This window comes from Stylophora pistillata, chromosome 1 (genome assembly GCF_964205215.1).
Source record: "Stylophora pistillata chromosome 1, jaStyPist1.2, whole genome shotgun sequence".
Lineage (NCBI taxonomy): Eukaryota > Metazoa > Cnidaria > Anthozoa > Scleractinia > Pocilloporidae > Stylophora > Stylophora pistillata.
Genome location: NC_142519.1, coordinates 56532183 through 56553575, shown reverse-complemented (window position 1 = coordinate 56553575; position 21393 = coordinate 56532183). Strand labels below are relative to the sequence as shown.

Genomic DNA, 21393 nt, shown 5'->3' with positions numbered 1-21393 from the left:
TGGCTACGTCCTTGTGCCGTAAATAATTCTTATTCCCTAGTTGAGTGTTGAGTGTTGTTGTCCCTTAAGCTGATAAGTCAAAACATTTAAATTCAATTATCCAGATTAAAGAGCTATTGACAGGTCCCAAGAACCAGTTTGTTTTACTCTTGTCCTTATTCAGGCCAAACTCTCCGGGACGATTACTTGAATCGGCGAGCGCACTAGAAATTAAGAGGTACCCCTAAGCTCTGTGATTAAGGTATTATCTTGGGCTCCCCAAAGAGAAAAAAATTTGCACCGTTTTCCTGATTGTGAACCAAAGCACTTTCTATCATCGTTTTCCAATCCCTTTCGTGTTACAAAATGTTTTAGAGAGTTGTAAGAGAATAAAAATTTATTTTCTCTGGAGAGTTGAAAGTAAGGTGTGCTCGTTTCGTTTATTTAATTTCGCCACCCTTGTCGGTGTGTCAGGCCGGCCCCTCGATGCCATAGAATCAAAGAAATTAAAAACAAAACGTTTTCCCGTTTTATTGATTTTATGAGGTTTTGAGGCCTGATATCAAACGGCTTTTTCATTGACAGCCTCTAAAAGAAATGTTTTTTTCCTTTTTATAATTATTTCGTTCGAGTTCTAGTTCTTTGAGTTTGGGACGGATTTCAGATATAGCAGTGCAAAAAAAAAAAAAAACCTCTAACGTTTATCTTTATGATCACACAGCTTTTGTGGGTCACTTACTGTGCTCTTCAAAGACCTGCCTGAAAGCAGTCGCAGTATCAGACAAATTTCCGGAGAGCATGCACTATTTTGTCATGCGAGTTAATTGTATCTACAAGTGCGTCGTTTCCTAGTTCAGTCACGCAAAGAAGATTTCTTTGCATAGCGAAGCAAACTTATACTTCTTGATTATCGTATAGGCCCTAGATTTCTTCTTCATTGGTAAACTTCAGAATAAAATAACTCAAAGATTGCTACCCTACTGAGTCGAAAGTGTCCCGATCTAGACGGGTTATCAGTTGTTTTGATGCGCTATCAGTTATTTATTTCATTAACTTTTCATTCAAGTCTTCATGTTCAGGTTGTTGTGCTAAAGTGCATACATACATACATACATACATACATACATACATACATACATACATACATATATACATACATACACACATACATACATACATTTGGTAAAGCAGATTAAGTTAATACAATGGCAGCAAAAAGCTGATGTGGACCTGCCTAAAAATAAATTAGTTAACATAAAAGTAGGATGATGTAAAATGTATAAATAAAAACAAGTTAAAAATATACATAGCTGAAGGGTCAAAACATTACGATTCAACAGCCGAAGGAGATATTTACAGGTCTCAAGAACCAGTGTGTTCACCATAACAAATTGTTCATGGTAAGGCCAAACTCTCCGGGAGGATTGCAATAGCAATTACCCTTGGCCTCATTTTCAAAACGAGTCCTGGCGCTCATCCTTTCATATGATAATAAGTTTTCATTCACATGAAAATTAAACTCATTTTCACAAGAATGGTTGAGCACTAGGCCTAGTTTTGAAAAAGAGGCCAACGGTAACTCGGAAATGGGCTATTGTCGTCGTTTAATTGATTGTCTGGGTTATGAGGTCCCAAGCCATTTTTCTCTCCTTAACAGGGATATCTATTGTTTTTTCCGTCAGGGCGAAAGAAACGGCACCATCGACTTTCGATTTACAATAGGTCTTTTCATGATACAATGATAATGAGATCTAGTTCTTCGAGTTTGGACGGGTAAATACTAAATACTTCGAGTTTTGGGTAAATGCTAAATACTTCGAGTTTTGGACGGGTAAATACTCGTCTGTATTTATCTGTTGTTTTTTTTCCATGTAGGGCTTCATTGTTTGAAAATACTTCAAATCAATTGCTTTTTGTTTCTCATTTCAGAACCTGGCAATAAGTAAGCTGTTTTTGCACCTCTCTTAGTGGGATAACAACGATAACGAGGCTCAGTTAATCATTCAAACGTAATTTTTTTTCCACTAAAGTCGTCTAATTTATAGTGATCTCACTCGTAAAAGCCACAGTACAACTCTTTCACATAAAATGCAACTGACATTCTTTGTATTGATATTCTAGTGATCTTTAGTTACTAAAGCAGTAAGCAGTTAGTACAGAGGGGCTCTTTTCTAACTTCCGAAAACTTTCTTAAGGCAAACATAAGAAATTCCTTTCTGATGACGTACCTCGGCATAGATCTGTGTAGCGCCCGCCTCTGTTGCTTTTGTTTTTCTTTATTTGTGCCCACGCGCGACAACTTGAAACCAAACAGCACTTCATGGCAGACGCCTTACACTGTGTCTGTGAAGATGACAATATTGACGTTCAGTAAGTCGTTTTTCAGCCCCCCTCCCTACTCCAGGGGTACTTTCTAGTAATGGGCTTATGGGGATGTGGAATGTGCCGCTTGATTGGCAAGCATTTTCACGACAGGGTTGACTTTAACGAGGTTGCAGTTACTAGAACAGAGTTGCTATTTTTCGCAAGACAGTTCTGGTTAGTGGGGATTTAAAAGTGGGAAGATCTGCGGTTAAAAAGTCGTTACCCAAGTACCCACTCACCGGTACAGGCCGAGCACAGGCCCTGCAATTCAACATACTTCTAACTTAGGGGATACTTGCATATTGCGCAAAATGTAGTTTTTATTGGCTTAAGTAGCATAACTCATTTTAAAAGCACCTCAAACGTATCACTACTTCTCGAACATTATCTACATTCAGTAACTTCTCACCTTTTCAGCTTTACGTCTTGTGGACGTTATTGTAGCAAACAAATGCGCATGCTCGTAACATGAAATAGAGATATGTGGTACTTTTCATTTATTACTATTACTTTATTAATATTGATTTATTCTACTCTAAGACTTTTTAAGATTCCTTAGTTAAGTCTTTCGCTCCCAGAGGTGACCAAGTAATAATTTATCCTCACAACATTGAGACTTGATTGGGCGGAAAGGTGCCGAGAATAATAAAAAACATCACCATTTAGTTAAGAACTAAGTTCCCATTTCCAAAATCATAAGAAAAGTACTGGAAACGATAGGGAGAATTTCTATTTTAATCTTCGGAGTCAACGTTTTTAATAGATTGGCAGTTCTTTGAACAGCAACAGAAAATCTCCTTATAGGAGACAATTTTTGAGGAAGTATTTCACTATCCACTCGGATTTATAACTTTGTTAATATTTTATCACTTAGCCATAGACGAGTCATAGTTTTATAAAATGATAAACCCCTTTTGAAGTTAATTTAACTAAGACTCTATACTATTTGTTTTAGATTTTAATTCGAGATTTGTGTAAAAAGCTTCAGCGATGGTCTTTCACAATAAAGACTAACCTGCGTACCAGGCCTTTCCGATTGCCTTTATCCAAGCGGAAAAAGCTTGAGCGGCGCAAGGGCATGGGGCGAAAGCGAGCAAAACAGGCGACTAACACGCGGAATGGGTTGGGCAGAAAAAAAAAGGCTTGCTGCTGAGGTCACAGATTTTTCGATCCCCTCTTCTTCCACGAAAGGGAGGCAGCTAGTGGCAATGCTTGTGAGGATAAAGCTCAAACGCAGTGAAAAAAGAAGTAAGAAAGAGGTTGCTCGACTTTTGTGATGTGATTTTATCATTTAAATTACATACAAATACTTTTTTTATACAAGTGCTTCAACAAATTGTAATACCGTGTTAAAGTTTTTTGCGTAGCCTCCTTCATAGAAATAAAGTGTTCTTTTTTTTCAACCGCATATAAGTAAGCTTTATTCCAAGCTTCCCATCCCAATCATTTCTTCTCTGTCATCGCTCGAAAAAAGGCGTAAATTTAAGAAAACACAACAACAGATTTCGAAGTTTTAAACATAGAAACTCCGGTAAATGCAAATAAAACTCTTTTCAAAACTCATGTGTATATATTGCTTTATTATTGAATTTTAGGCAATCACATATTCTCAAGTATGTTGTTGCGCCCCTAATTCGGCTCAGTTTTGATTTGGAATAGACTTTAACTAAAAATGTGCAATTCATTCGTTGTCAGTATCCTCAAGGTCACTTAATATGTCCAAACTTCCATCATCGAGAAAATCCAGTTCATCGCGAACATCGTTGAGTTTTTCTAGACTTTCCTTAATAGTTTCATCCAGTCCAGCGAGGTATCTGTCAAGGTCCGTACCATCGCTGTCCATTTCTTGTTTGATCTTTGCTACTTGTTCCTGTTCGTCGGTCATGTGATCGACCGTGGGGAGCATTACGTCATTAACAATGCAGTTTTCGCGCGCACGTCTCGCGACCATTTGCTCCTCTTCAAATTTTGCCGCCTCGACTTTCAGCCAATCCACGGCTTGCTCCTCTTCTTTTTTACCGGAAAGCAAACAATCGAGCGATCTGTTGTCTTGACGGAAACCGTTACTTGTTTACCATGGAATCCGGATAAAATAGTGACGTGCATGCGCAACGAATACCTTGCGCGCGCGAATAATTCTTTTAAAGGGAAAGCAGTTTTGTTGCGTGCGCGCGCAATATCATGGTAGAGAAAAGTCGTATGCAAGCGCCACCGATTTTCTATGTAATTTTTCCTGAGAACAGCGCGTTTCCCAATTACATTTTTAAACGCAAGCTGCACTGCAGCCTAAAATCTTTGTTTCATTCGGGAATAATTCTCATAGAAAAAAAACTGAATATTGTCGTTGCAAGATCAAAGCCCTCCCTCCCTTGCCTCGTAAAAAAATGAAAAAGTTTAGTGATTGCTGGTATGTTGTATTACTTATCGGGATTTTCGACCTAATAACATACCAATACTGCAGAAAAAGGGGAAAAAGTATTGTAATGAGCATTATACTGAGTATTTAGCAGAGGATATCCTCGCCTTTCTCGTTCACAGTTTCCAGTCGAATTGATATCGAAGGCAGAAAATTCCGGAGAACTCTATTGGGCGCGGAAATATGGTTGTAAATTCGTCCTTGGACATTATCTGTTCTCGAAGCTCACAGGTTTTATTGAGCTTAGCTCTCTGAGAGCTGTTCGTATCTTAGAACAGCTAATGTCCGCAGACAAATATCCGTGCACAATTCCGTGCCAAATATACAGAGCCTATTGTTTATATACGTGCACTGAAATTAATGAGCCTATGGCTACGTCTACAGATTATAATGGTATCCTAAGATAAAACTACAAAAAAAATGGAAGAAAAAACGATTTGGGGGTATCATCTATCTCATTAAGTATATTGACTCAGTTCAGCGTATCCTGAGTGGAAATGGGGAGTGGGGGGAAGGGGGGGGGGCAGGAAAAGCTTACCTGAGCGCTAAGTGCAATTGACTCAGCGATCAAGCGTCACGTTCGACTAACCTTTCCCACCCCCCTCCCCCTCCTCCACAGTTCCTGCTCCACTGCGCTGTGTTTCGTTGACTTTGGATCTGAGTTCAAATGGGTTTTTTCTCGGTTACTCTCGTATACAATTCATTCCTTGATTTTCAATTTCATCTCAGCGCGTTTCATCGAGTAGTGTAGGCCCCTGAAACCGGACCATTCGACTCCGTCTGCATAAGACTTATGTGGACCCCCAAGGTACAGTCCGTTCAGATTGGACCCATGACAGGAAATGTACCACCAGCCTCCCTTGTAGAGTTTGCTGCAGCTACAATGACTACATTGATCGTTGTCATGATCTTTTGTGGAAAACTGCATTTTACTGAAATGATATAAGAGCGCATATTAGTGTGTTTTATCTATTATTATCACCGGGCTAGGGTGGGGGAGTTGGATGATTTTTGGGGCCAGGACCACATGGTTTCCAGGAGAAACGGAGGGAAGTTCAGTCGTTCTCAATATAATCATAGGGGATTTTGGAAAATTGACTGCAGAACCTCATGGGGGAATTAAGCAACTTTTATCTTGAGCGACACTCCCCTACGGCTATGAATTACAACCGATCCCTTAATGGGGCTGTAGAAACCATACGAAATATTTTCAGATTATATAAACAACCAGACAAGCAAATTGGACAGAAAAAAAGGACAAACCGACATATGGATAGACGGAGATACCAACAGTCAGACAAACACACACCCAGACAGAATTAAAGCACAAGCACCTTAGCTAATAGGAACTCGAACAAACATGCAGTAACGCAACCTCTAATCTTCCCGCCCCTGGAGCGAGAAGACGAGAGGCCCCAGGAACGAGGCTGGAGATCCAGACGAAGAGAACCATTCTTACTTTTGCCACCTAAGGGAGTCCCCCGCTGTGCCACTGTATCTTCCAATCAAAAGCCTGTACTTGTCTGCCTCGTCTGCCACCGTAAAATTGTCATACTCAGCATACCTGATGTTTCCTTCAAAATCTTCCAAGTCAACTCTCAACGTGGTGATACCGACGGCTGTTAAACGGTGAAGGTTGTCATTTCCAAGCCAGAACTCGCCGTTCAGATTTCCAAAGCCATTTTTGTAGGATTTCCATTCAAGATAGAAATCAACAGAGCCGTCAACACGTCTCTGAAAAACGGTCCAGCCTCCACCATTGGTTGTCATGTCACACAACACTTGGATTGGTTTGCCACCATCTGGATTGATGGTGTACACGCCACTGGAGTTGAAACCATCTCGGAGTAGCTGGTTGCAGCTTTTTGGGTCTGTAGACAACGAGAGAGAGAAAGGAATGGAACATTCCCCTAGCTACAAAACTCGGCCCCCTCCTTTTCAATCCATCTCTAACTTTAACTCATAACATAATCATTATTATTTTATTTTGTAATATAATCAAAGTAAAGCGCGCGCTCGGATTGCTCGATTCAGCGTCCACCACTTGCCTGTGTGTGTACGCTGCTAACGTGAGCAAATGCTAAGACTAGTTTCCGCGCGCTTGTTTTTTCTAGTCCCAGTAATTGCTACAATTTATCAATGTTTCGTTATAAAACGAATGGCAAACACCACAGCACACACTATGGCGTTATGGATACACGTGAGAAGTTGCTAAGCATGAAAGAAGCGGAAGAGTCGCTCGAGACAATAATTAGCCGAGAGCGACTCCAGCTTCTTGAGGGCTTAGCAAACCTCCCGCGTAAATCCATAACTCAATAGTTAGTTTACGCTGTGGTGTTTACAATTTGTTAATTTGTAATTAAAATCATAATTAATAATGGTAAGGTAAAGTCTGTTTACGAGCCTAGTGGCCCATTAGGCCGGTGCTTAACTCCGGTTTCTGTAGCATGAAGCGACTAGGAGTATTTCAACTCCCCCCTGGATGGGATGCCAGTCCATCGCAGGGTTACCCCCAGCATTAAATTGCCGGTACCCATTTATACACCTGGGTGAAGAGAGGAACTGTGAGAGTAAAGTATCTTGCCTAAGAACACAACACAATGTCCCGGCCGGGGCTCGAACCCGGACCACTCGATCCGGAGTCGAGCGCACTAACCATGAGGCCACCGCGCCTCCACTATTAAGAATGATAATATCATTATTATTATCAACTTACTACAGGGTTTTCCTGTGTAGTTATGATTACACTGGCACTGTGCACTGCCATGTTGATAGTTGGGAATGCAGACTCCTTTGTGACCACATTGGAAACTGTCCTCTTCACAAGAGCTCTGTGAAAATGTTTCATCAAAATTTTAGATTGGTTTCATAGATTACCTTCAATGAAATCTGTAAATTGTAGCAATTCGATAAATCTGTGATCCGGGTCACTCGAGCAACTAACCTTTTCACATCATAAAAAACAAGCATGGACTCTAGCAAACCAATATTATTTATTGCCCGAGGGAATAAATAATACTGGCAGGGGGGGGAGATGTGCAGGAAGATTATATGTTTTTCAGAAGGGAGGGAGGGGAATCATTCTCGTCGCCAACAGAGTATCGTGACCCAACCAAACTCCGACCCCCTATAGTGATAAATTATTACCGGTCTCTGACTAGATTAACATAGCTTTGCCAGTCACTGCTTCGGGCGAAAGCATGCTAAGATGACTAAGAGTTAAGACAAATTTCATCACTCTTTCCTTTAATGGGGCTAATCGAGGGTCTTAATAATGGCATAGTGGTTTTTATGGTTAACGGTTAAAACTTTGGCCAATTTTATAACGGCTAGCGCTAATGGATAGAATCGCATCATTGAATAAAATCTCACATTCTGACTGGTAAACGAAGCGAAATATCCAGCGTGGAATTGCGAGTTGAAAACGAGGCTACGTGATTTTGTTTCGCATTTACGCATACCCAGCAATCATTAGTAATGCTGTTTTCTTTTTCTTTTTTCTCATTTTTATCCAATTATGTGATTCAAGGAAAATTCATTATTTGACTCGTGAATTCCGCGTGAAACTGCACTTAAAAAAAAGATATCGCACTCATCGCTTCGCGATTTGTGCGATATCGGTTTTCGCGTGCAATTTAATGCGGAATTCTCTCGTCAAGTAACAAATTTTCCTATGATATCTTTCCATTGTGGTCACCAGAAAAATTTTCCTGGTTTAGTTTTTTTTTTCTACGATTAATAGGTTAAAAATGTGTCTATTTTTACGCCTAACTGCTAAATTTTTAAGCTGTTTTATCACTAATGGTTAACCCCTTCGCAACAGAGGTCGTGATGCATGTCAGTAGAAAATCTCTTCTTTTGTTTTTTCAAATTACCATTTTCCTCTTCCTCTCCCCTTTTTTTATTCTTTTCGTATTCACTCGTGGCGCGCGTGATTTTACAAATTAGCCAATCACGTCAAAGAGCTTTAAGAAAACAAAGATGGCGGCGCGTGGAATTTTTTCTACTTTTGTGAGAAGTTTACCTAAGAGCTTGTATTTGATGTGTTGAGCGGCCACTGTGAATGCAGGAGATAGAAACTAAGATAACGAAGACGATTTTCGGAGAAGTAAAGGTTGCATCACTTCACATTTAAAAGAAATATTCAACCGATATGAAATCTTGCGACGGCGAAAAAAGAAGAACTCAAGTGAAGGATAATCTACCCGAAGTGGAAGAAGACTTTGAAACTTCAAGGAAAATAATATGATATAGCCAGAAGTCATGTGTAGGATTTTTAAGATGAGCTCGGGAGGCTGTTTTTGACGGTTCTTTAATGATTTTCTTAGCAGTAATCGTCTGTAAACATCAGATCGTAGGTGCTCGCGCGAGCACACGCAATTGTCAGCGGTAGCTATCATGAGCAAATGTAGATCTTATAGCATCCAGATTTTTAAATGCACGAGAACGCGCGTTGAAATTGCTAAACTCACCAAAGCTATTGCATGAAAACAAGTCAGGTGACCCCTTCTTTTTATTGTTCCAATATGATAATAACGTCGAAAGGAATCATCAGAAAAGAAAACTAGAAAATTCTACGGAAGGAAATTTGTGATGTGTGCAAATTGCCCTTTTTGTAGATTTTCTGAAATTCCGCTCCGTAGAATTTTTTAAAAATCTTTGTGCATTTTCCTTTTCAAGTGCCAAAGGGAATCACTGAATAAAATCAGGGTGTCACCGGATTAGTTTTCGAATTATTTAAGCCACAAGCTAAAAAATGCGTCTGAATAAGCCTATGAAAGCGTTGCCATGGAAACTGCTAGTGACGAAATGACACTTATTTTTGGATAACCAATGATTATGTAATTCAACCCTGTAAAAGTGTTTAACTGGCCTTGGTCGGTCTTTCTGTTGTATTCTTTCAGAGTTACAAACCATCAAAAAGATGAAAACCGGTACGAGCCACCTTAACTGAGTTCTTCTCTTTAGTTTTTGTTCAAGCCAATTTATTACCCCTCAGTTTGGAATTTTAAGAAGTTGTCGCAGTTTTTATTTTATCCGAATGTTGTTATTTAAACACATATTTCATTTAATTCATATTTTCTACGGAGCTAGGACTTTCGTTACTGTATTTTTTACAGTCAACATGACTAGACATTCTACCTATTTCTAGAAACTTATTTTCACAGTTATTTTAACAATAGAAAGAGTAGTTTGGTTGTTTGAGATCACTTGTCTCAAAGACTTATCATAATTGATTCTGCTCCAAACTTTCTCTTGGAAATTCTTCGAACCGTTCTACCTTTATAAACGTTAATTTTGAATGATCTGCTAACGGTAAATGAGGCTGTGTTCATTTTTTCGCAAAAGTTAGGGGTAAACTTAATATCTTTCAGGTAATTTCGATTCTGTTTAAGAATCATCATGGAATATTTTTTGAACTGCGCTACACAGGTTTTCGACTGTCGATCTTCTTTGAATTCATCATAAAAATTTTCATCATTATCTGGAAGTATCGTGAGTTTCGATTCCCACTAATTAACATGCCTATGCGAGATTCGTAATTTTCAGTGGTTGTCACATCGTCCTACTACAGTTTTGGCAGATTTTCCCACACTTTTCGGATGTTTACACGAGTGGCCGGTTTGGAAGATGCATAAAATCATTGCAACATGAACTAGAGAATTCATGAAGTAAATTAAACTACGTAAATGGTTAGATGGGTTCACCTGTACACCGCCGTAAATAAAATCTTTCTCTTCAATGAAGTTGGCAACTCCAACAAATCGATCAGAGTCGCTCAGTTGGCATTTGAACACCTCAGGGTTGCTCTTTGTAGTTCCAAAGTTGTAGGAGAGACATCTCTCTTCTTCCAGGCATTCAAATTGACAAGCGCTCTCCGAATCCACTTCTACTTCTCTTATCAAACTTCCGTTCAGCTTTCGCCCTGTTATCATTTTAGCGAAGTTAACACCTTTCAGATCCGGCATTGAAAGGCGGCTTACGCCATAAACAACTGTACACACAAGGGTAAGTACCGATAAATGCATATTCACTTCAAAAGAAGATGAACAGAGAAGCAAGATGGAACTATGCAAGCTAAGCTAACAGGTGAAGAGAGACGGAAAAATTAATTTAATTTGTATTTGAGTCACCCGTCAATTCACACCTGCTCATAGAAGTCGGTTTTAATTAGTGACGTGGGAAAGGCATTGTGCTGTATGCTCATGCATTGTATCAATCTTTTCACATTGCTTTTTTTTTTTTTAATATTTTTCAATTGTTTGTTACTGCAGGTCTTCAGGGGTGTGTACTGGAAAATCGTTGCACGTACGCTGCTTTTGATAAAACCCTTGAAAATTATATATCACCGTAAAGCTAAAAAAAATATAGAATAAAGAAATTATCATTTTGACGGATTCGGCTCAATGGTAAGTGTGCAAAATTATCGATATTTGATAAACTGAATCACCTGCCTTCGTTTTCGCACGAACGACCAAATAAACTGCACAGTGCTAATCAGATAGACTGCAAAAGTGGGCGGGCACTTACCTTCGATGTTTTTCGATTCCTTCTCGCGCTAAATGATTTGAGATGTTTTAGATAAGGGGTTTTTTCGCCTCACGACCTCTGCCTTTTCCTCCACTATGCAAGCTAGGCTAACAGGTTAAACGAAATATCAGGGATCTTAAACAAACATCGACGACGACGGCAACGAGGACGTGGAAAAACAAAAGATCAAATTGCCAGAAAAATAGTTCAGCAGGTGCATTTCTTGGCCGTTCTATGCAAAACAACAAAGAAATCACCAAAACCAGTTGCGTCGTCTGCGAATGGAAACCGCATCGGCAAATTATTTTAATTTCCATTTGGGAACTCAACGCTTCTTTCATACATTACACTGAAGTTTAGGTGTGGCGCTGTATGAGGCGGCAAACACATTTTCATTTTTTAAGTCTTCCTTGGCTTTGCCGCCTTGACCGGCTCAGGTCCCTATTGAAATCTGAGCCCTCAGACGGAAAAAATTAATTTCATTTTTCAGTCACCTGCTAACTTATGCTTGTTTATTATACGAAGGTATTGTGCTCTATAATTACATCCCTCCTTCTAACGCTGTTTTTATTAAGTTTCCCTCGGATGTTTATTCACCATTTTTTAATAAAGCGATCCTAAATAAAACATAAAACAATTTTTTTTCTCCGTTTTTTATTTCCAGCTGTGACATGTTCTCGATCTAGGAAGCTCCATTTTCTGATAAATTTTTGGGTCAGTAATATCTGGCTACGTCCTTGTGCCGTAAATAATTCTTATTCCCTAGTTGAGTGTTGAGTGTTGAGTGTTGTTGTCCCTTAAGCTGATAAGTCAAAACATTTAAATTCAATTATCCAGATTAAAGAGCTATTGACAGGTCTCAAGAACCAGTTTGTTTTACTATTGTCCTTATTCAGGCCAAACTCTCCGGGACGATTACTTGAATCGGCGAGCGCACTAGAAATTAAGAGGTACCCCTAAGCTCTGTGATTAAGGTATTATCTTGGGCTCCCCAAAGACAAAAAAATTTGCACCGTTTTCCTGATTGTGAACCAAAGCAGTTTCTATCATCGTTTTCCGATCCCTTTCGTGTTACAAAATGTTTTAGAGAGTTGCAAGAGAATAAAAATTTATATTCTCTGAAGAGTTGAAAGTAAGGTGTGCTCGTTTCGTTTATTGAATTTCGCCACCCTCGTCGGTGTGTCAGGCCGGCCCCTCGATGCCATAGAATCAAAGAAATTAAAAACAAAACGTTTTGCCTTTTTATTGATTTTATGGAGTTTTGAGGCCTGCTATCAAACGGCTTTTTCATCAACAGCCTCTAAAAGAAATGTTTTTTTCTTTTTTATATATATTTCGTTCGAGTTCTAGTTCTTTGAGTTTGGGACGGATTTCAGATACAGCAGTGCAAAAAAAAAAAAAACCGCTAGCTTTTATCTTTATGATCACACAGCTTTTGTGGGTCACTTACTGTGCTCTTCAAAGACCTGCCTGAAAGCAGTCGCAGTATCAGACAAATTTCCGGAGAGCATGCACTATTTTGTCACGCGAGTTAATTGTATCTACAAGTGCGTCGTTTCCTAGTTCAGTCACGCAAAGAAATTTCTTTGCATAGCGAAGCAAACTTATACTTCTTGATTATCGTATAGGCCCTAGATTTCTTCTTCATTGATAAACTTCAAAATAAAATAACTGAAATATTGCTACCCTACTGAGTCGAAAGCGTCCCGATCTAGACGGGTTATCAGTTGTTTTGATGCGCTATCAGTTATTCATTTCATTAACTTTTCATTCAAGTCTTCATGTTCAGGTTGTTGTGCTAAAGTGCATACATACATACATACATACATACATACATACATACATACATACATACATACATACATACATACATTTGGTGAAGCAGGTTAAGTTAATACAATGGCAGCAAAAAGCTGATGTGGACCTGCCTAAAATAAATTAGATAACATAAAAGTAGGATGATGTAAAATGTATAAATAAAAACAAGTTAAAAATATACATAGCTGAAGGGTCAAAACATTACGATTCAACAGCCGAAGGAGATATTTACAGGTCTCAAGAACCAGTGTGTTCACCATAACAAATTGTTCATGGTAAGGCCAAACTCTCTGGGAGGATTGCAATAGCCTATTTCCGAATTACCCTTGGCCTCATTTTCAAAACGAGTCCTGGCGCTCATCCTTTCATATGATAATAAGTTTTCATTCACATGAAAATTAAACTCATTTTCACAAGAATGGTTGAGCACTAGGCCTAGTTTTGAAAAAGAGGCCAACGGTAATTCGGAAATGGGCTATTGTCGTCGTTTAATTGATTTTCTGGGTTATGAGGTCCTAAGCCATTTTTCTCTTCTTAACAGGGATATCTATTGTTTTTTCCGTCAGGGCGAAAGAAATGGCACCATCGACTTTCGATTTACAATAGGTCTTTTCATGATACAATGATAATGAGATCTAGATCTTCGAGTTTGGACGGGTTTTTAAATGTAATGATGCGAGAAAAAACCTCTAGCTTTGATCTCTATAATCACATGCATTTTGTGGGTCGCTTACTTAACCGGCTAGTGTGCTCTTAAATGACTCGCTTGTAGGAAGTCGGGATAATCAGACAAAATTGTCGTGACAATACGTACCCTCGGATGGAGAGCGTGGACTGTACTGTCACGCAAGTTAATCGTGTCCAGATGTATTCTTTCTTAGTTAAGTCACGCAACGAATATTTATCTGCATAGCGAAACCAACTTATGTGCCTATATTGTCGTATAGGCCTTGAATTTCTTTTTGTTTGGTTGGTTTCAAAATATCTGAAACATTTTTATCTTATCGAGCCGACATGATCTAGGGTTAAATAACTTGTTATGAAGTTCGCTCGTTTAGGCATCAATTTCTCATTTTTTAGTTTTCTCTTTTGATATTTCAATGCTCGTAGGCGCGGGTTCTCTGAAAACTCGGTCATCTTTCAAAACGGAAGAGCTTTAAAAATATATATACAAAAAACTTTTATCAATAATGCCAAGTACTTGACAACTTCGCCTTCTTGGCGCCAATCTTTTCTTTGATTTTTTTTTTTTTTCTTTAGACCGAGAATATTCGAGGTGGCTTAGCCTGTATACTTTCTTTTTAAAGCAAGGGCTTGTGTATTATAAAGCGAAGTATAATGTTTCCTTTGTACTTTGTCAGGAAAAGGCGGTTTGTTTGTTTACCCCGTTTGTTTTTGTTTAGTCTTGTTTTTCTTATAGGGTGTAATTGATTATATTACGATTGCAAATATGTGACTTGGAGACTAAATGTACTTTAGCTCAGGGCCAAATCTTGAGAGGATCTTGACATTTTTTTTTTCAAGGCGAACTCAAATATTAGAATAAATTTCATGGTCCGGTGGATCTATTATGATCTGATTTCGTCACGTGTGATAAATTAGCGATCTTTTATGGAAGTGGCTAAAATTAAGTAAGGTTACATGCCGCGCGGAAGTCTTTTGACGCGATGGACACGAGATCTTGTCGTTGGAGTGGATCTTATTATAATCCAATCTTTATGGACTTATGCTGTGGAAATCCTAGGTGTAATTTCTGTTTATCCAAACGAAGATGAAAGATAAGAAGTCGTTACGCACAAGAGAAGGCGGTGAGTTCGAGAGGAACTTGTTGAACGTTTCACAGTACTATTGTGTGTTAATGTTCATTTGTTTGGCAATTTAGAGCATTCTTTCTAGTCTTAACTTTGGGGTTTAGAATGTCACGTCAAAGAAACGTTTCCTGTATGTTTTACGGAGGTTTTAAAGCGATGGACATTACCGCGCAATAAATAATTCGAAATTGAAACCTTGCTTCGCCAGACCACCTGGACGTTCGTGACCGCACGTCACTCGACATTTTCCATGGGTGACCAATTTTGAAAATGTTATGTTTGCTTTTTATTATAGAATCGGACAGGATTCGTGTCTACGTTCGAGTGCGACCCAGAACTTCTGAGGAAGTGCGGAGACGAGAAGATCCTGGTGTTGAATCCGATAACTTCGAGGTGAGTCAGTAATGTGTATTCGAAAGTACAGTTAAATTTTCTAAAGTTCAAATGAATTTTGTGGTCACGATTCATTTGCTCTCTGTTCAAATTAAATATTGGATTTCCTTGCAGAATTTAATGACGTCTGTAATATTTGATAGTTGATATACGATATTTATCAGTGCTCTTCTTAGTGGCCTGAATGATTCTTCTGGAAAATTCATTTTCGAAATGTTAATGACAAAGAAAGTTCTTTGTTTTGGTCCAATGCGTTTATTCTTTCGCTTCAACAACAAATGCACATTGCGTTTTTCTGTGTGAGGTTCAGTAACAATATCAGTTACAAGAGATTGTTATGAAAAGACTAGTAAAGTACTTGATACGATATAACGATATTGATATTAGATAGCGTAGGCGAATTCAAGTTAAACTTGTTTGTTGTAAGCTACTATTTACTATTTTTTAGTTTAATTAAGACCTCGTAATTATATTTAATAGTATGTAAGTAATTACACGGTGAATTCATTCAGAAATCCATTAAAAGATTTTATCTTGGAGATAATAATTAAATCTCAAATAAGACTTACAACCGCGCGCTTTTCCAAAAGGGCCATCGTAACAGGTGATTATTATAAAGTGGGCTTCTTATTTTTTATTTATTGCTAAGTAGAAATGATATGGAACAAGAAAGTTTAGGGGCTCCTTATGATGGAAGATGGGCATAACTAGAAATGTGGAGTGAAACATGAATGCATTTATATTTATTAAAGTCCTCATTCATGTTTTGTGATAAATATAAATGTATACAGAAACCCAAAAAATTCAAAGAATGAAGTGTTTGTTATATATCTTGAAACCACAGAAATACAATTAACAAACCCTTTCTTTGCTGGGATATTCTAAAAATAAAAGTAGTTATTTTGCTGTAGACACGTGTCGACATTTATAAGAACTTTACCAAAATATTCACAAGTATAATTATTTATCTAAAAAAGCAATTGTATCACATGCATGGTCTGAAAAATTTAGATTTCAGATTAAGATTATTTTAATATGCAACAAAGAAACACAAAATTATTTTCTTAAGCTACTTTTTCAGTGGTTAACAATTACTTATTTCATCGTTCAAGTAAACAAAATGTACAATTTTCAAAGAACAGCTATAACCCAAACAAATTTCACAAACAGATATTTTTTTTATGAATAGGGTTAATTTAATTCACATGGTTCATGCTCTGTGGGGAGTTTATTAGAAACATTTGTTTATCTGTGATGAAGTGCAGATCACAAAACAGAGGGTCAATAACAAACTATTAAAAAAACTTGGCTTTTTGTCATTTATGATTAAGTTTAATGCCATTTGATTTTACCCCCCCTCCCATAAATGAGACAAGCCATGTACGTCAATTCATCTGTTGCATCATGTTGTATTTCATGACTTCTTCAAAGAGAGCCCTGCACACAAAACACCTACTAAAATCTTCTTCATAGGCAGACAGCTGGCATGAGTTCTTTTTCTATGTTTTTTTGGTTTGTTACAAAGTTACATAGCTTAAATTTATATGTGAAAGTTGAATATTTGGTGCAGGAAAATGTGGTCTTGGAGTGTGGGCATATCCAGCTAACATAAATGTATTGTTCATGACCATTTTCAAATTGGAAATGATTGATGACCAGAGCATGTAATGTCTATGTGATTTGACAGTATTTGTGCATACGACATGATTCAATCCAATTATGCTACATGATGGCCACTACAACAGCTTCTCTGTTAAAAAAACTGATATTCTTGGCAACCAAACCACTGTACTGATCATGATTTGGAGTCAAATTGTGTCTCTAATGATGAATAATAAATAAATAATTAATAAATAAATAATAAATAAACAAATAATAAATAATAATTTAGCCATGGACATTCCACTGGGTGACTCTTCTTGTCCACTGTTTCCAGATCGAATTGGAATTTGGAATGTTGATTTTTGCCAAGGGAGGAAAACCGGAGGACCCAGAGAAAAACCCTCGGAGCAAGGATGAGAACCAACAACAGACTCAACCCACATGTGAAACCAGGTCCGGGAATCGAACCCGGGCCACAGTGGTGGGAGGAGAGTGCTCTCACCACTGCGCCGTCCCTGGTCCCCAACAAAATCTGATCTGCCTTTATTTTTTTTTTAAATTCATTTGTAACTTGAGTTTGTGACAGAAAATGTTTCCTAAAGATATCATCTGAGTGGAGAGATTATTCTTTGCAGGTTTCATTGAATGATGCAAGGGAGAGAAGATACAGATTTGATCGCATCTTCCCCGGGCAGACAAGCAATAGAGAGGTATGCATGACCATGTTGAATGGATTGTTCTTTTATTTAACCATAAATCAAATGACGGATGTGGAAATGCCTTTGAGATACACCTTAGATGGGGGAGTGTAGGCCCCTCCAGACTACCCTGTGATCAGGCACCTTTGGAAGGTTGGAAAGGGACTTTAACCCGAGACGGAAGTGGCTAGGGTAGGGGGTGAGACTGGTGGGAAGGGAAGCAGCTCATCGTTCCTGCCTTCTTACCTTCAAACCTTCAGTTAGTAATTACAAGTTCTTAATGTACATTTACAGGTATTCAGCACAGTTGGCAGACCACTGCTTGATGCTGTGTTTTCAGGCTTTAATGGCACTCTCATGGCATATGGCCAGACTGGAACAGGTCAGTGGAATATTGTCTGGTGATTACATGGGACCTGATTCGAGAAGGTCCTGCTGACTTTATTCGCTCGTAGAGCTATCTTAAAAAATTATCAATAACTAAGAACTATTTTTAATTGTAGGCAAGACCCACACCCTGATGTCAAAAGATGGCATTTGTGCACTAGTGGCAGAAAAGTTATTTAAAAGGATCCATTTAGACAAGTATCACAAATATAAGGTAAATAATCTCAATACTTTTAGGGCGGGAGGAAAAGAGTAGGGAGGCGTGGTTACCTAATATTTAGAGCGTTGGATTCTAGTGCCTTCTTGAGCAAACACTTTACTGAGGGGGGCTTTGGGATTTACGGTTTTGGCTATTTCTTAGATCGATTTTTCGGTTTTTATGCCAAGAACTTCGGTTTTTCGGTTTTGGTGTTCATTGCGGTTTGCGGATTTTCCGTTTTTTATCATTTTGGTTTCGATTTTCGTCAAAAATAGTAACGGGTTTAGGTTCAGCCGGTTTCTCTTCGATCTGTGCAGCAATTATGCGCCTCCACTGATCTCGAATTGCCGCGAAACCTCAGTATGCTGCACTTGTCACCTCTGTATCAGACCGTTTAGGGTTTGATAACTGGGATGTAAAAATTTATCGGTTTCGACCGCTTTGCATGCAGTTTTCGATTTTGATCGAATGGTTTTTGCATTTTTGCGGTTTTGGGTCATTTTTTCTACGGTTTTGCGGTTATTGATAGACCCCAATGCCCTCTTCTTTACTCTTGAAGTGCCTCTCCTATCCACCCATGGCCCAGCTGTTCGACGGCTCATTAGCGCTGATCCAGAGTTAAATTTTAATCCGGGATTCGTTGGCCCTTTGTTCAAAGCCTTTCTTGGATAATTTTCTCTGGTCCGTCGAAGGCAACCAGTCGTCAAATTGTAGACAAACATCATGACTGTACTGAATTATCTTTCAAAGTTCTCAGATCCCAAATCAGAAATCACATTAACAACCCAGCCCAGGAGTGTAAATGGCTATACCAGCAAATTGTCAAGGAACCCTAATGAAATACTGGTAGTTAAACCTTGCAATGGAATGGTCCCTGAAAAGCTCCGGGCTGTATGCATGGGCCACGTGATTCGAGTACATACTTGAGTAAGAGCAAATGGGAGGGGGGTGGGGGTTTGTGGGTCAGAATTTCTCAGGTCCAAGCGGCATCTAAAGAAATTGCTATATGGTTTAAATGACATAGTTCACTTCACTTTAGAGGTAAGAGTGAGCCAGATGTGAAAGTTGATGTTTGAAAATGGAGAAATCATCATACATTGCACGCAACAGTCATCAAGAATTTTGCAGTTATTTTTCATACGGTTCAGTCTGTTTAAGCCACTTTAAATGGCCTTTCAGTCACGTTTAGACTTCATAAGTTTTCTTCTTCCCCTCTTGAAGTCTCCGTTTACAGGTGGCCGGATCGGGAAAACTTTGCGCTTTGTACACCAGAGGGAGACATATCTTGAGAGGGGATGGGGAGAGCAGCGAATTTGGTTCCTCTTACGTGACAGTGTGGGTTTAAGGTTGGAGCTTGTCTGCCAGTTTTCATTGTGAGTTTTAACTGTTTCTTTTCAGGTCTGCATGTCTTACCTTCAGATCTATCAAGAGAAGATTTACGACTTGCTGAACGCCAATACCAAACTTGAGCTTGTGCTTAGAGAAGATCCGAAAAGAGGTAAAGATATATTCTTAACAGGAGCAAGATACGTATTAAATACCAAGGCGCGCTATAAAAAGAGCCTCAGGTCCCACTGGACCATTTGTCAATCAACCGTCGTGTGATGTAGAACTCTTAAAATCAAGTCAGCTTGAGCCACAGCTACTCCAAAGCAGTGAACAGCGGGCGCATTCCTCAAAATTGTTTTATGTCTTCATCGCAATACAAGAATTTTTGAGATTTGTATTTCCTTCCTCCAATGGAAACTGCCTTTGTTTGTGGCGGTAAATTTGAGATCGAAGTAGGTGGTTCGCACGTTACCTCGGCCACCATGCTGGTGGAAGTAAACAATAGATATCTCGTATATATGCACGATCCTTCGCAGTAAAGCACTATTTGAGCAATAGTGAAAATCAGACCTGAAAAAAATTTCAGGCCTGTACGGGATTCGAACCACTGACCTCTGCGATACTAGTGCAGCGCTCTACCAATTGAGCTAACAAGCCAACTGGGAGCAGGCCATCAAATTAATTCGACATAAACCCGTAGATGATAAATCAAACAACAACAAACATATGAAACATATGTATGAACTGCGGTTATGAAACGTATATATGCACGATCCTTCGCAGTAAAGCACTATTTGAGCAATAGTGAAAATCAGACCTGTACGGAATCCCGTACAGGCCTGAAATTTTTTTCAGGTCTGATTTTCACTATTGCTCAAATAGTGCTTTACTGCGAAGGATCGTGCATATATACGTTTCATAACCGCAGTTCATACATATGTTTCATATGTTTGTTGTTGTTTAATAGATATCTCATTAGCTCCTTTTGTTCGTCTACCAGCATTTAAATTTGACCCGCACACGTCAACAGTGACTGACAAATGAGCCTAGCTAGGTCTTCCCAGGGAAGACTTCCTTATATAGCGCGCCTTCGTGTTTAAGAGCGTACGTTCTTCCCTCTCGACTGTAGGCGTTGGCAGACCTCGACGAAACTGGCCTAAAAATTTAGTTCTCATAGATAAGGTTCTTCTTTATCGGCTAAATACCTCGGTTGAGTCTTTCTAAACAGAGAGCGCGGAAGAAGCTGTAGGATGAAAATCGGTGGAACTCTGGGAAAGAGCAAGTGTCATTTTACGTCCCAGTCTCCCGTCGTTTTTCTCCAACGTGTTCACTGTTAAGCACAGACCAGGGAAGAACTAGCATGGCTGCCTGTTAATTCATCTTTTGTGTAAAGTGGCTTGGCTGTTGTAAATGCTAGGCCAACATGGGCTTTTTTGAGTAGTCGTTGTTGGATGATCCAGTGTTGTTTCAAGTAAATCCCTTGTTTTTAATTTCAGGTGTGTATGTAGATAATCTGTCGGAGTATGTTGTTCGGGATACAGGTGAAGTTCTCTCCTTGTTGAAGCAGGGGAGAAAGAAACTCATCTTTGCTGAAACACGAATGAACCGCGTCTCAAGCAGGTTAGTTTTTTCCAACAGTTCAGTGCCAGCCACACCCGTGTTGCTAAAATCATGAGTACACCATACGACGCAAAATGACGCATGCTGTGGGAACGAGCAATTTCCTTCTGCGAAAATAACGTACACTGTGCATCAGAGACGTACCCGCTGCGCAAACTTGTTTGCAACGTAGAATTACCCGCAGCGAAAACATACATGCTACATAAATTTACCTCCCTGCGAGGCCTCAGAAAGGGGAAAAAGAAA

General features: G+C 39.0%; 2 protein-coding genes across 3 annotated transcripts in view; one reads left to right on the top strand and one right to left on the bottom strand.

The window, feature by feature from the left end:
- Positions 1-3903: 3903 nt before the first annotated feature.
- LOC111331140 (microfibril-associated glycoprotein 4) lies at positions 3904-11231 on the bottom strand. 2 transcript variants are annotated; one of them, XM_088724796.1, is made up of 4 exons: positions 10468-11231; positions 7476-7590; positions 6324-6630; positions 3904-5691 (listed from the first exon to the last, which is right to left on the bottom strand). In XM_088724796.1, exons 1-4 carry the CDS (start codon positions 10786-10788, stop codon positions 5460-5462), a joined length of 975 nt encoding a protein of 324 aa, XP_088580922.1. In that variant the 5' UTR covers positions 10789-11231; the 3' UTR covers positions 3904-5459. The 2 variants fall into 2 exon arrangements, with proteins under 2 accessions (XP_088580922.1, XP_022791932.2); XM_022936197.2 differs by having other exon boundaries at positions 6219-6630; positions 10468-11224.
- Positions 11232-14727: 3496 nt separating this feature from the next.
- LOC111331139 (uncharacterized) overlaps positions 14728-21393 on the top strand; it is a 26064-nt gene continuing 19398 nt past the window's right edge. The window contains exons 1-7 of the mRNA XM_088724766.1: positions 14728-14916; positions 15215-15312; positions 17550-17624; positions 17907-17994; positions 18116-18213; positions 19597-19696; positions 21024-21147. Of these exons, the coding sequence (XP_088580892.1) occupies positions 14880-14916; positions 15215-15312; positions 17550-17624; positions 17907-17994; positions 18116-18213; positions 19597-19696; positions 21024-21147 (620 nt within the window). The 5' untranslated portion in view covers positions 14728-14879. The remainder of the gene's footprint in view (positions 14917-15214; positions 15313-17549; positions 17625-17906; positions 17995-18115; positions 18214-19596; positions 19697-21023; positions 21148-21393) is intronic.